General features: G+C 37.2%; 1 protein-coding gene across 3 annotated transcripts in view; it reads right to left on the bottom strand.

Moving 5' to 3' along the window:
• Positions 1 to 16,684, bottom strand: part of PPIP5K1 (diphosphoinositol pentakisphosphate kinase 1) — a 488,970-nt gene that overhangs the window by 69,966 nt on the left and 402,320 nt on the right. The window contains exon 29 of one of the 3 annotated variants that reach the window (XM_053717727.1): positions 1,023 to 1,202. The exons of the other annotated variants lie outside the window; for them this stretch is intronic. Within the exon in view, the coding sequence (XP_053573702.1) occupies positions 1,023 to 1,202 (180 nt within the window). The remainder of the gene's footprint in view (positions 1 to 1,022; positions 1,203 to 16,684) is intronic. 3 annotated transcript variants of the gene reach the window in all.

Below are 16,684 nucleotides of genomic sequence, written 5' to 3'. Positions count from 1 at the left end.
ATATCCATACCTGTATATATTCATATATCCAAAATCATATTTTATATATATATATATATATATATATATATATATATAATGGGGAAAAAAATACTCATAACTACCTTGGGGTTTAGTTTTGTAGGTCTTACAAAGTGTCGGGCTAGCGCTTGAGTGAGAATTTATTTATTTTTTGATGGGCGGTCACGATATCCAAAATCCTAAAGTTAGCGTGTATCAGGTTTTGCTTATGCGAAAACAATTTACTTTTAACTTGTTATATGAACGCTAACCCTTCCGCATTAAAAGTGTACTTTGAGCGGTGTTTGCATGCAGCCGGAAAAATATTTTAGTGCGCCACTTGTAATCTAGACCAGAATTGGGGAGGGCATGCTTCTCTATTTCTCAGAATGCATTAACTAAGTATGAATAACATTTAATAAAGTGTGACCTAAATGTGTGAGCAACCAATTGTTGTTGTATAATACTAATGTAGTTTACAAGCCTGAAATAAAAGCAAATTCTTAAAGGTAAAAACTCATGTGAAAAAGTCCCTGATGCTACTGGTCTATTTTTGGATTTACTATAACGGTATTTAAATAAAACCCATTAACTTCTGACAATTATCACTTTTACGTTCTCTTGCAAATCGTCCTTATTTTGTTTAAATAAATAGCTCAAGAACCATCTGACAATGAAAAATCATTGTGTAAAATGTCACACTCAACTGAGTCATATACTGTAGTTTCAATACAAAACAGCAACACCAATTCAGGCAAAGCTCTCCATATGCAAAATTAGCTTTTAAAACGGCCATACAGGACTTAATGCAACATCAAAACAATCAAAACATACAAAAGCTCAGCAAGTGACTGGGAAGGTCAACTAGGGAAATGGAGGCAGGTTAATGACCACACAAACATTACACCTCTCCTTGTCATTTATGGGGCCTAAACCGTTCAGCACACTTTGCATTCCATAAAGCAGACAGTAACTTTGTCTCGGCCACCACAGCAGAAGGCACAGCTGCAAGCGTGCAGTACCGTAGAGGCACTCCAAATCTTCCTGGCCCGAGATCAGCCAGTTCTTGAAGAGGCGAAGGTGGTAGTAGCACTGGTGCAGATGATGGGCCATGGCCCCATCCATATAGATGTTCCGAGACTGGGGGTTTTCAGAAGAAAAACGGCGCAGCAGCTGGGCGACCTCTTGGTCTTCCAAACATTCTAGAGAAAAATGGCCCATAACAAGCAACAAGGAAAGAAATAAGTGAGGATGATAAAATAGAGAGAAAGGAAAAAATATTTATGAGAAATCAGTCCCAAGATGGCCCCTCTGATCCATGCTAAAAGAAGAAAAAATATGTAAATAACGATGCTGAGATGTTGGATGCAAAGGAAAGGTTTCCAAATGATTTAATATGCTCCTGGGATTGAGAGGTCTGAAAGCTTGAGTAGGTTGCAGAACTTACTGCAGATTGTTTTAATGTATCATAGATAAATAACTAGCCAATCCTAAATTATAGTTGTCAAATGAATGTGTCTAAGTTCCTCAACATGATACTGTGCAACTCAAGCATTTTGTACACTAATATCAAGTATAGGATATACTCTTCAAAATCATTATTCTTGCTATTTAAAGGGACATGAAACCCATATTTTTTCTTTCACGATTCAGAAAGAGCATACAGTTTTAAATTAGTTTACAGTTTATTTCTATTACTTAATTTTGTTTTCTTTGTTGAGAAGTATACCTAGGTAGGCTCAGCAGCTACTGATTGGTTGCTGAACATATATGCCTCTTGTCATTGGCTTTTAGCTAGCTCCCAGTAGTGCATTACTGTTTTTTTCAACAAATCAGATAATAAAAGTAGAAAGTTGTATCATAAAAGAAAATGCTTGGGTTTGATGTCCCTTTAAGGAATCTCCTTTTTACTTCTGCTCCTTTTACTTAACTAAATTGTGTTGTCTTTACCAACTCTTATTTCTAGAGAAAGTGCATTCCTATATTGGCTTTTGCCATACAGCAAACTAGTAAATAGGGCAGTCCAGGATTCCTTAATTCCAATGCTCATTTATCCTAACAGGTTGGGTTGCAATGCTCTCCTTGTATAAATACAAATCTATTACACTGATTAAGACACTAATTATGTAGCCTTAAATCTGCAACTTGTGGTACTTAAAGGGATATAAAACCCAAAAACTGTAATCCGCACATATTTTTTAGTTTTAGGTCCAAGTGTTTTTGCAATAAACCTCTATTAGCAAAAAGTACTTCTAGTATACGTTATCACTGTTTCAAAAATAGCTTTCACTGTACACAACGCATATGCCCCACTCACCTCCATTCAAGCATGATACAAATTGTTATATACATGATACAAAGCAATACATTCTCTCAGAGCAGCAGTGTTTGAATGCAGGTGTATGGGGCATATGTACATATGTTCTGTCCACAGTAAAAGCCAATACTAAAAAAGTGATAACTTTTACTTTAATAATTCTATAAAAAAATGGAATACATCAATGTGAATTTTAAATTGTGACTTTCACGGCCCTTTAGAAGATTGATACACTAAAGTAAGACATACTGAAACAACTTCAAAGTATGACAAGTTTATTTTATGATTGCTATTCTCAAATTCTATCTGGAAACTGCTTTTTAAAAAGTGCCTTAGTATATATCCTACCTAATCCAAGACGTTTTTTTTTTTTTTTTTTAACTTTTTTTTTGCACAATTTGAATTCTAAATGACAAGGTTTGTGATGCACAATAGTATCCAACTTGCTGGGAAAAATAATAATAATTGCACTTTGCAAGTATACGGCTAGATTACGAGTTTTTGTCGGTAAGGCTTGCGGGGCTAACAAGCCTTTTGTTCCCACCGCTCCCTTAAGACAACGCTGGTATTACAGGTTTTTTTTAAACTTGGCGTTAGCCGCAAAAAGGTGAGCGTAGAGCAGAATTTAGCTCCATATCTCACCTCAATACCAGCGTTGCTTGCGGTAGCGGTAAGCTGGCTAAACGTGCTCGTGCAAGATTTCCCCATAGGAAACAATGGGGCTGAGCTGGCTGAAAAAAACCTAACACCTCAAAAAAGCAGCGTTCAGCTCCTAATGCAGCCCCATTGTTTCCTATGGGGAAAATAAATATATGTCTACACCTAACACCCTAACATGAACCCCGAGTCTAAACACCCCTAATATTACATTTATTAACCCCTAATCTGCCGCCCCCGCTATCGCTGACACCTACATTATATTATTAACCCCTAATCTGCCGTTCCGGACACCGCCGCCACCTACATTATCCCTATGAACCCCTAATCTACTGCCCCCAACATCGCCGCCACCTACATTATAGTTATTAACCCCTAATCTGCCCCCCCCAACGTCGCCGAAACTATATTAAATTTATTAACCCCTAATCTTCCGACCCCAACGTCGCCGCTACTATATTAAATTTATTAACCAATAAACCTAAGTCTAACCCCCCCTAACTTAAATATAATTTAAATTAAACAAAATAAATTTAACATAATTAAATAAATTAATCCTATTTAAAACTAAATACTTACCTATAAAATAAACCCTAAGATAGCTACAATATAACTAATAGTTACATTGTAGCTATTTTAGGATTTACGGTATATTTATTTTACAGGCAACTTTGTATTTATTTTAACTAGGTACAATAGTTATTAAATATTTAATAACTACCTAGCTAAAATAAGTACAAAATTACCTGTAAAATAAACCCTAACCTAAGTTACAATTACAACTAACACTACACTATCATTAAATAAATTACCTAAACTACCTACAATTAAATAAAATAAACTAAATTACGAAAAAAAACACACACTAAATTGCAGAAAATAAAAAAAGAATTACAAGAATTTTAAACTAATTACACCTAATCTAATCCCCCTAATAAAATAAAAAATCCCCCCAAAATAATACAATTCCCTACCCTATACTAAATTACAAATAGCCCTTAAAAGGGCTTTTTGCGGGGCATTGCCCCAAAGTAATCAGCTCTTTCACCTGTAAAAAAAATACAATACCCCCCCAACATTAAAACCCACCACCCACACACCCAATCCCCCCTTAAAAAAACCTAACACTACCCCCCTGAAGATCTCCCTACTTTGAGCCGTCTTCACCCAGTCGGGCACAAGTGGACCTCCAGAGGGGCAGAAGTCTTCATCCGATCCGGGCAGAAGAGGTCCTCCAAGCGGCAGAAGTCTTCATTCAAGCGGCATCTTCTATCTTCATCCATCCGGAGCGGGTACATCTTCAATCCAGCCGACGCGGAGCCATCCTCTTCAAACGACGTCCTAACACAGAATGAAGGTTCCTTTAAATGACATCATCCAAGATGGCATCCCTTGAATTCCGAAGTTCAATAGGATTGAACTTCAATCCTATTGGCTGATTGGATCAGCCAATAGGATTTTTCCTACCTTAATTCCGATTGACTGATAGAATCCTATCAGCCAATCGGAATTCAAGGGACGCCATCTTGGATGACGTCATTTAAAGGAACCTTCATTCTGTGTTAGGACGTCGTTTGAAGAGGATGGCTCTGCGTCGGCTGGATTGAAGATGGACCCGCTCCGCATGGATGAAGATAGAAGATGCCGCTTGGATGAAGACTTCTGCCGCTTGGAGGACCTCTTCTGGAGGTCCACTTGTGCCCGGCTGGGTGAAGATGGCTCAAGGTAGGGAGATCTTCAGGGGGGTAGTGTTAGTTTTTTTTAAGGGGGATTGGGTGGGTTTTAGAGTAGGGTTGGGTGTGTGGGTGGTGGGTTTTAATGTTGGGGGGGTATTGTATTTTTTTTAAAGGTGAAAGAGCGGATTACTTTGGGGCAATGCCCCGCAAAAAGCCCTTTTAAGGGGTATTTGTAATTTAGTATAGGGTAGGGAATTTTATTATTTTGGGTTTTTTTTTATTTTATTAGGGGGATTAGATTAGGTGTAATTAGTTTAAAATTCTTGTAATTCTTTTTTTATTTTCTGTAATTTTTTTTTTTTTTCCGTAATTTAGTTTATTTAATTTAATTGTATTTAATTGTAGGTAGTTTAGGTAATTTATTTAATGATAGTGTAGTGTTAGGTGTAATTGTAACTTAGGTTAGGGTTTATTTTACAGGTAATTTTGTACTTATTTTAGCTAGGTAGTGATTAAATAGTTAATAACTATTTAAAGGGACACTGAACTCAAATTTTTTATTTTGTAATTCAGAAAGAGCATGCAATTTTAAGCAACTTTCTAATTTGCTCCTATTATCAATTTTTCTTCATTATCTTGCTATCTTTATTTGAAAAAGAAGGCATCTAAGCTTTTTTTGGTTTCAGTACTCTGGACAGCACTTTTTTAATGGTGGATGAATTTATCCACCAATCAGCAAGGACAACCCAGGTTGTTCACCAAAAATGTGCCGGCATCTAAACTTACATTCATGCATTTCAAATAAAGATACCAAGGGAATGAAGAAAATTTGATAATAGGAGTAAATTAGAAAGTTGCTTAAAATTTCATGCTCAATCTGAATCACGAAAGAAAAAAATTGGGTACAGTGTCCCTTTAATAACTATTGTACCTAGTTAAAATAAATACAAAGTTGCCTGTAAAATAAATATAAATCCTAAGCTAGCTACAATGTAACTAATAGTTATATTGTAGCTAGCTTAGGGTTTATTTTATAGGTAAGTATTTAGTTTTAAATAGGATTAATTTATTTAATTATGTTAAATTTATTTCGTTTAATTTAAATTATATTTAAGTTAGGGGGGGTTAGGGTTAGGTTTAGGGGTTAATACCTTTAATATAGTAGCGGTGACGTTGGGGGTGGCAGATTAGGGGTTAATAAATGTAAGTAGGTGTCGGCGATGTTAGGGACGGCAGATTAGGGGTTAATAAAATTTAACAAGTGTTTGCGAGGCGGGAGTGCGGCGGTTTAAGGGTTAATATATTTATTAAAGTGGTGGTGATGTCCGGTCGGCAGATTAGGAGTTAATATATTTATTTAAGTGTTTCCGATGTGGCGGGGGGCCTCGGTTTAGGGGTCAATAGGTAGTTTATGGGTGTTAGTGTACTTTTAGCACTTTAGTTAAGAGTCTTATGTTCCAGCGTTAGCCCATAAAACTCTTAACTACTGACTTTTAAATGCGGTAGGAGTCTTGACAGGAGAGGGTCTACCGCTCACTTCTTCCAAGACTCGTAATACCGGCATTAGGCAAATCCCATTAAAAAGATAAGAAACGCAATTGACGTAAGGGAATTTGCGGTAGCCTCGAGTCTCGGAAGAAAAGTGAGTGGTAGACCCTTTCCTGACTGACTCGTAATACCAGCGGGCATTAAAAAGCAGCGTTGGGACCTCTCAAAGCTGCTTTTTAAGGCTAATGCCAAACTCGTAATCTAGGCGATAGTTTGTAGCTAAACTGTACCTAATGAAGGCAACTGTGAAGTGCACCATGTGAAGGCAACTCAATTGACCTGGTCCTAACCAATCTGTGTTATTTCCAACTTCTTCAACTTCCCCTTTCCTCTCTCTGACCACCATCTACCAGCCTTCTCTCTCACTCTACCTGCTGCATCCTCACAAGGCCCCAAAAAACTGCTACCTTACAGGAATTTAAATTACTTGGATCTCACAGACTTTTTTGCTTAAATGAATCCTCTACTCTCCAACATTTCATCCCTCTCTAGCCTAGAGCTTGTGGTCTTACAGTATAATCCGGCACTATAATCAACACTTGACAAAGCTGCAACCTCCACTGTTCAATGTACATCATGCACTCAACGACAACCGTGGCACATCAAACAGACCCTATATCTTCAGCGAAGTTTTGGACTGCTGAACGGCAGTGGAGAAAACCAGGCACCCATACTGATTTCCTGCATTATAAATTCATCCTTAAGTCATACAACTCTGCCCTCAGCCTGGCCAAACAAGTCTATTTCTCCTCCCTTGTGTCAACTCACACATCCAATCCCTTCTAAGTCTATCTGCACCTCTGCCAACTACCAAACTCACTTATCTAACCCCTGCCCTAACTCATCTCTTTAACAGTACCTTACCACTGGCACATTTCCCGATATATTCAAGCATGTGTCAATCAAGCCAATTTTAAAAAAGACCTCGCTATACCCCTCTATCCCTTCTAACAGATGGTCTTCTTACTTCCATTTGCTTCCAAATTATTGGAACGACTGGTCTTTAATTGCTTAACTCAACTTCTCTCAACTAACTCCTTACTTGATCCACTACAATCTGGTTTCAGCCCTTAACATTTAAAAGAAACTGCTTTAACTAAAGTAACAAATTATCTATTATCAGCTAAAGCAATGGGACACTACTCCTTACTAATTCTTCTGGATCTATCTGCAACTTTGACACAGTTGACAATCTTCTCTTAAACATTCTACATTCATTAGGCATCCGAGATACAGCCCTCTCCTGGTTTCCATCATACCTCTAAAACCGCTCATTTTCAGTTTTCTTTAACAGCATATCATCTGATCATTTGCCTCTCTCAGTTGGAGAACCAAAAGGCTCTGTTCTGTGTTCCTTGCTTTTCTCTCTAAAAACATTCTCCCTTGGAAAGTTTATATCCTCCTTTGGGTTCCAGTAGGACTTATATGTTGATGATCCCCACATCTATCTTTCCTCTCCAGATATATCTCTCAAGTAAAGTACACTTGTGGAGCATGTAACATACAAGGCGATGCTGGCAAGCATACATTTGTTTTCTACTACATATGGCTCGATTTATCAAGCCCTTCTCCTCCCTGTGACTGCTGGTTTGCACAAGAGAGCCTGCAGTCAGGATTTATCAAGCAGCTTCCATATCCTGTTCTCCACCTCTAGGTGGAAAATTTAAATCTCCCCGGGGTCGTCCGACCGGAGAGATTGACAGCACCTGTCTGCGCATGATTGTCATACAGACAGGATTGCACATGAGCGCAAAGGAGCGCTCGTGTGCAATGTTAGATTCCGGCTGCGCATTGCTGCCCGCCAGAGGAGAGCGTGGGCGGACAGGGTTGAATGTACACCGCTCTCCGCCATGGATTGATAAATCGAGCTCATAGTATAGCTAGGAGTAGTATTTGGCCAATACTAAACCAAAGCTGGGAATTCATGTATGTTGTTTTTAATTGTGATAATGTGTGTTATGTCCCATGTAACAGATGTATTTTCTTCTGTTTTTTTTTTTTTTTTAGTTTAAGGCTTTATTTCCATGTCTTCTAATGCACTCCCTTTCTTGTTTACCTGAAATATGGCGGTGTCTAATATCTGAGTATCAACAATCTAAATTGGGAACAATCCACAATCTAAAGAGGTAAGAATCCACCTAGTGCAATGTAAATCAATAGTTTTGGAGATGGCAGAATCTAGAATAAGTTTATTTCACAGGTACCATGTGTATTTTCACCCTCTATAGCGCAGCCATTACAAGTTTTGAAAAAGCCGGAGTTGAGCGCCATACCGCACAAAATACAAGCGCTGTTTTGACGTGCTTGTGCACGCTTTCCCTATAGACATCAATGTGGAGAGAGTGTTAGAAAAAAAAACAACAACACATGCGATCACGGTATGAAAAGCTCCGTAACGCAGCCCCATTGATGTCTATTGGGAAAAAAAAGTAACGTTTAAACCTAACACCCTAACATAAACCCCACGTCTAAACACCCTTAATTCCCCCCCCCCACATAATGTTATTAACCCCTAATCTGCCGCTCCTGATATTGCCGCCACCTAAATAAATGTATTAACCCCTATTCCCTCATACCCCAGCATCACCCACACTATAATAAATCTATTAACCCCTATTCCGCCGCTCCCCGACATCGCTGCCACTAAATAAAGCTATTAACCCCTAAACCTCTGGCCTCCAACATCACTACCACTAAATAAACCTATTAACTCCTAAACCGCCAGCCCCCCACATCGCAACAGCCTAAATTAAACTATTAACCCCTAAACCTAACCCTAACGTAACCCTAACCCTAAACCTGACACCCCCTAATTTTAACATAATTAAAATAGAGCTAAATTAAAGTTACAATTATTAACTAAATAATACCTATTTAAAATTTAAGCTAGCTACAATATAACTAATAGTTATATTGTAGCTAGCTTAGGTTTGAGTTTTATTTCACAGGTAAGATTGTATTTATTTTAACAAGGTAGAATAGTTAGTAAATAGGTATTAACTATTTACTAACTACCTAGTTAAAATAAATACAAACTTACCTGTGAAATAAAACCTAAGCTGCCTTACACTAAAACCTAACATTACAAAATAAAAAAACCTACCATTACAAAAATAACAAACGAAATTATCCAAAATAATAAAAATTATTCCTATTCTAATACCCTTTTAAAAAAAATAAAAAACCCTAATCTATAATAAACTACCAAGGGCCCTTAAAAGGGCCTTTTGTTGGGCATTGCCCTAAAGAAATCAGCTCTTTTCCTACAAAAGAAAAACATACACCCCCTAACAGCATACAAACCCCCACCCCCCAAACACACAAATTAAAAATAAAGTAAAACCTATTCTACCCATTGCCCTGAAAAGGGCATTTGTATGGGCATTGCCCTTAAAAGGGCATTCAGCTATTTTTCCTGCTCTTAAAAGGGCATTCAGCTCTTTTATGAAATGCCCAACCCTTAATCTAAAAATAAAAACCCACCCCAAAATGAAAAAAACAAAACATTACACAAAATAACAAACAAATGATCCAAAATAATAAAAATTATCCCTATTCTACTATAATACCCATTTAAAAAAACCACCCCAAAAACAGAATTTATGCTTACCTGATAAATTACTTTCTCTTGTGTGGTGTATCCAGTCCACAGATTCATCCTTTACTTGTGGGATATTCTCCTTCCCTACAGGAAGTGGCAAACAGAGCACACAGCAGAGCTGTCCATATAGCTCCCCCTCTAGCTCCACCCCCCAGTCATTCGATCAAAGGTTAGGAAAAAAAAGGAGAAACCATAGCGTGCAGTGGTGACTGTAGTTTAACAAAAAAATGTATTACCTGACTTAATTGCCAGGGCGGGCCGTGGACTGGATACACCACAAGAGAAAGTAATTTATCAGGTAAGCATAAATTCTGTTTTCTCTTGTAAGGTGTAACCAGTCCACGGATTCATCCTTTACTTGTGGGATACCAATACCCAAGCTTTAGGACACGGATGAAGGGAGGGAACAAGACAGGTACCTTAAACGGAAGGCACCACTGCCTGCAAAACCTTTCTCCCAAAAATAGCCTCCGAAGAAGCAAAAGTATCGAATTTGTAAAATTTGGCAAAAGTATGCAGTGAAGACCAAGTCGCTGCCTTACAAATCTGTTCAACAGAAGCCTCATTTTTGAAAGCCCATGTGGAAGCCACTGCTCTGGTAGAATGAGCAGTAATTGTTTCAGGAGGCTGCTGGCCAGCAGTCTCATAGGCCAAACAGATGATGCTTTTCACCCAAAAGGAAAGAGAGGTAGCAGTCGCTTTCTGACCTCTCCTCTTACCAGAATAGATAACAAACAGGGAAGATGTTTGTCTGAAATCCTTAGTTGCTTGTAAATAGAACTTTAAAGCACGAACTACATCAAGATTGTGTAACAGACGTTCCTTCTTCGAAGAAGGATTAGGACACAGAGAAGGAACAACTATTTCCTGGTTAATATTCTTGTTAGAAACAACCTTAGGAAGAAAACCAGGCTTGGTACGCAAAACTACCTTATCTGCGTGGAACACCAGGTAAGGTGAATCACACTGTAAGGCAGATAATTCTGAAACTCTTCGAGCAGAAGAGATAGCTACCAAAAACAAAACTTTCCAAGATAACAACTTAATATCTATGGAATGTAAAGGTTCAAACGGAACCCCTTGAAGAACTGAAAGAACTAGATTTAGACTCCATGGCGGAGCCACAGGTTTATAGACAGGCTTGATTCTGACTAAAGCCTGAGCAAACGCTTGAACGTCTGGTACCTCTGCCAGACGCTTGTGTAAAAGGATAGACAGAGCAGATATTTGTCCTTTTAAGGAACTAGCTGACAATCCTTTCTCCAATCCTTCTTGGAGAAAAGACAATATCCTGGGAATCCTAATCTTACTCCATGAGTAACCCTTGGATTCACACCAACAAATATATTTCCGCCATATCTTATGGTAGATTTTCCTGGTGACAGGCTTTCTAGCGTGAATCAGAGTATCTATAACTGACTCAGAGAAACCACGCTTTGATAGAATTAAGCGTTCAATCTCCAAGCAATCAGACGTAGAGAAACTAGATTTGGATGCTTGAACGGACCCTGTATTAGAAGATCCTGCCTCATTGGCAGTGTCCATGGTGGAACAGATGACATGTCCACTAGGTCTGCATACCAAGTCCTGCGTGGCCACGAAGGCGCTATCAGAATCACCAAAGCCTTCTCCTGCTTGATTCTGGCGACCAGACGAGGGAGGAGAGGAAATGGTGGAAAAACATAAGCCAGATTGAAGGACCAAGGCGCTGCTAGAGGGGGAGCTATATGGACAGCTCTGCTGTGTGCTCTCTTTGCCACTTCCTGTAGGGAAGGAGAATATCCCACAAGTAAAGGATGAATCCGTGGACTGGATATACACCTTACAAGAGAAATAAAAAACCCTAATCTAGAATAAACTACCAATAGCTCTTAAAAGGGCTTTTTGTAGGGCATTGCCCTAAATTAAACAGCTATTTTACCTGAAAAAAAAAAAATACAAAGACCCACTAACATTACAAACCCCCACCCCCCCAAATAAAAAAAAAACTATCTAAAAAACCTAATCTAGCCATTGCTCTGAAAAGGGCATTTGTATGGGCAATGCCCTGAAAAGGGCATTCAGCTCTTTTAAGAGTGCCCACCCTAATCTAAAAAAAAACCCACCCCAAAAAACCTTAAGAAAACCTAACATTAACCCCTCTTTAGGTACTCACAGTGGTTGAAGTCCCGCTTGAACAATCTTCATCCCAGCGGCTCCATCTTCATCTATCGCGGGACCGGCATCTTCTTCAACCCTGCGGAGGTGGAGCAGTAATTCGTGGAGGCCCAAGACGGAGGTCCATCGATCCGATGTGGAGATCCTCTTCATGCGATTGGACACTGAGGATTGAAATGCAAGGTACCCCTTTTATACTGGGGGTACCATTGCATTCCTATTGGCTGAAAAATATATATAGTATAAAAGGGATACCTTGCATTTCAATCCTCAGTGTGCGGCGGACGATCGCATAAAGATGACCTCCACATCAGATCGACGGACCTCTGGCCTCCGCACATTGCCGCTCTGCCTCCGCAGGGATGAAGATGATGCCAGTCCCGCGATGCATGAAGATGGAGCCACCAGGATGAAGATCAAGCAGGACTTCAACAACTTTGTGTACCTAAAGAGGGGTTAGTGTTGGGTTTTTTAAAGGTTTTTTTTGGGGTGTTTTTTTTATTTAGATTAGGGTGGTCACTCTTAAAAGAGCTGAATGCCCTTTTAAAGGGACATTAAACACTTTGAGATGGTAATATAAAATGATAAATTGTACATATAAAACAACTCTGCAATATACTTTCATTATTTATTTTTTCCTCTTTGCTTGTAATTCCATTCTGAAATTGTGAGGTTTTCAGTTCCTGTTAGAAATGGAAGTGCAGACCACTGTTAAATCCAGCACAACCATTGGCTGCATACTCTAGTGACCTATTTATAACTGTCCCTAATTGGCCACAGCAGAGAAGGTAACACAAGTTACAACATGGCAGCTCCCAGTGTTTTATAGACACTAAAACTTTACACTTATTTTGTCACTTTTTAAAAAACTAATGAAACTTTAAAAAATACATCTACATGTTAGTCATGGACTAATCTTTTCTTTGAATGCATCATTCTATCTAGCATGTATTTAGTGTTTAATGTCCCTTTAAGGGCAGCAAAAGAGTTGTATGCCCTTTTCAAGGCAATGCCTATACAAATGCCCTTTTCAGGGCAATGGGTAGCTTAGGTTTTTGTTAGAGTTAGGTTTTTTTTATTTTGGGGGGTTGGTTGGGTGGTGGGTGTTACTGTTGGGGGTCTGTTTTTTTTTTTTTTTACAGGTAAAAGAGCTGTTTAACTTAGGGCAATACCCTACAAAAGGTCCTTTTAAGGGCCTTTGGTAGTGTATTGTAGGCTATTTTTTATTTATTTTTTGCGTGGGCTTTTTATTTTTATAGGGCTATTAGATTAGGTGTAATTCTTTTTTATTTTTGATAATTTCGTTTGTTATTTTTAGTAATTTAGTATTTTTTATTTTGTAATTAGATATTTTGTAATTTTTATAGTAGTGTTAGGATTTTTTAATGTGTATTTTAGTTTTCTTTAATTGGTAGTTAGTTTGATTTTAGTTTAATAGTTATATTAGTTTAAACTTAGTTTTTTTAATTTGACAGGTAAGTTTTAATTAAATTTAAAGGGACACTGTACCCAAATTTTTTCTTTTGTAATTCAGATAGATCATGCAATTTTAAGCAACTTTCTAATTTACTCCTATTATCAATTTTTCTTTGTTCTCTTGCTATCATTATTTGAAAAAGAAGGCATCTAAGCTTTTTTTGGTTTTAGTACTCTGGACAGCACCTTTTTATCCACCAATCAGCAAGGACAACCCAGGTTGTTCACCAAAAATGGGCCGGCATCTAAACTTACATTCTTGCATTTAAAATAAAGATACCAAGAGAATGAAGAAAATTTGATAATAGGAGTAAATTAGAAAGTTGCTTAAAATTTCATGCTCAATCTGAATCACGAAAGAAATTTTTTTGGGTACAGTGTCCCTTTAAGATAGGGAAATTGTAATTTTAATATAAAATTAGGGGGGGCATTAGTTTTAGGAGTTACTAGTTTAAATTAGTTTATTGCAATGTGGGGGCTTTCGTTTTAGGGGTTAAAGGGACACTGAACCCAAATTTTTTCTTTCGTGATTCAGATTGAGTATGCAATTTTAAGCAACTTTCTAATTTACTCCATTATCAATTTTTCTTCGTTCTCTTGCTATCTTTATTTGAAAAAGAAGGCATCTAAGCTAAGGAGTCAGACAATTTTTGCTTCAGACCCTGGACAGCACTTGGTGGGTGAATTTATCCACCAATCAGCAACAACAACCCAGGTTGTTCACCAAAAATTGTCCGGCATCTAAACTTACATGCTTGCTTTTCAAATAAAGATACAAAGAGAATGAAGACAATTTGATAATAGGAGTAAATTAGAAAGTTGCTTAAAATTGAATGCTCTATCTAAATCACAAAAGAAAAAATTGGGTTCAGTGTCCCTTTAATAGTTTGATTTAGTATATTTCGTTATGGGGGGTTGGCGGTTTAGGGGTTAATAGGTTTATTATAGTGGCGGCGGTGTCAGGGAGTGGCGGAATACGGGTTAATAGATGTATTATAGTGTGGGCAATGTTGGGTGTGTGGGGGAATAGGGGTTAATAACTTTAGTATAGTGGCGGCGATGTCGGGGAGCGGCGGAATACAGGGTTAATAAATTGTATTAGTAGCGGCGATGTAGGGAGCGGCAGATTAGGGGTTAATACCTTTAATATAGTGTTTGCGATGCCGGAGGGCCTTGGTTTAGGGGTTAATAGGTAGTTTATGGGTGTTAGTGTACTTTGTGACACTTTAATTATGAGTTTTATGCAACAGTTTTGTAGCGTAAAACTCATAACTACTGCACTCAGATTGCGAAATGGATCTTGTTGGTATAGGCTACAAGCTTTTAGCCTCACCACAAAACTTGTAATGGCTGCGCTATGGGAATCCCATGAAAAAAATAAATTTTTACGTGCAGCTATACCGACAAGACTTGTAATGGCTGCGGTGCTGTTTTAACGCTGAAATGACTATTTTTTGAGCGTTAAAACATGAACGCAAAACTTGTAATCTAGGTGATTATGACTGTAATGTCATCAAGCCATATGGTGTCCCCTATGTGCATTCCAAAAATGCTAATAAATATCTGCATTTAAACTAAAGGGACAATTATACACTAGATTTTTCTTTGCATAAATGTTTTGTAGATGATCCATTTATTTAGCCTCCACAGGTTTTTTTTTTTTAAAAAGTATAGTTTTTTTTATTATTTTTAAATAACATTGCGCTGGTTTTCTGACTCCTAACCAAGCCCCAAAGTTTTAAATTATACTGATGTATTCCTACTCCAGCTTGCTTCTGTTTGTGTAAAGAGTCTTTTCATATGCAGGGGGAGGGGGGAGTGTCTGTTTTTTTTTTTTACACCCACTTTCAGTGGGTTTTCCTGCTAACCTTTTTAACAGAGCTAAACTGGGAGCTTCTAAGTTTTTAAACGTTTTATACTGGATTTTTATATCAGTATCTGTGTATATTATTCTTTATAGTAGTGTCTATTACATGCAGCTATATAAAATGTGGTGTATACTGTCCCTTTAATATATTATTATTTATTCTGGGGCTATCTGTATAAATATTTATTTCTGTGACCCATGAATGCTTTTCCTGTTTGTTTGTTTCGCTAAAAGTAGCCTTTTTGTGTGCGTCGGGTTGCGCACATATTACAAGTTGAAAGTAAAAAGTTTCTGCGCAAACAAAACTCGGCGTGTGCTAACTTCCGGACTTTGTGACCTTGTTAAAGTATTCTCCCCATGGAAGTCAATGGAGAGAGCTGAAGAAAAACCACCTATCGCTCTTGCTCTAACTCAACAGGAGTTATAAATATTTCACATTCCAAAGTTCTTCACTTACAGAACAATTTTATTTTTATTGTAAATACATATTTCTATATATATCTGTATATACCTGTACCTGTATATCTATTAATATAGATATATAGGTATAGATATCTATTTTACATTATATATATATATATATATATATATATAAAAATAATAACAATAATATTTAAAAAAAAATTCTAAGTGAAGAAAATATAAATATAAAATAAACATTTCTCTATATATCTGATGATTTTTGTACTGATATAGCTATTTATACCAAGATATGTAAGTGATAATATAAATGTCTATATTTTGAGATCTATATGCTAATATCTCCATTTGAGATATTGTTTAAAGTGCATAAGATTGTAATGTAAATTATTTTCATTATCTTCATTGTTACACATATCTCTATACATATAAATCCGTTTCTCTATGTATGTATGTCAATGTAAAAACCCCTTGTCGGCTTTTTTTTCTAACACCCGAGATCTTGTATCTTTGAGCCCTTATAACTTTTGCTGCAATATTTTTTTAAATAATTTTTATTAGGCAGTGTTAATATGAGTGTAACTTTTGAAGTGTTTCCTGAAACTTTTATGTTGCACAAAACGTAACTACAGCTCTTCGAGTGCGGAAAGGATTGTTTTCAAGACTTGTAATAGCTGCGCAAAGGACATTGATTGCAAAAAGACCATATAGCGCGCAAAAAAATCATAACGTCCGACTTGTAATCTTGCCATTAGTGTTTTGCGCTTTAAGTCTAACTATGCATATTTCATATTCCTATGTTCTTCACATAAAATTTGTATTATTAAACATATATTTCTATAAATATTTGATAATGTTAATGTAAAATAGATATCTATAGCAATAGATATATAGGTATATACAGATATATATATATAGTTAAATATATTTACAATACAAATAACATTCCTGTAAGTGAAGAACAT

This window comes from Bombina bombina, chromosome 6, assembly GCF_027579735.1.
Source record: "Bombina bombina isolate aBomBom1 chromosome 6, aBomBom1.pri, whole genome shotgun sequence".
NCBI lineage: Eukaryota > Metazoa > Chordata > Amphibia > Anura > Bombinatoridae > Bombina > Bombina bombina.
This window is presented reverse-complemented; position numbering and strand designations above follow the sequence as displayed.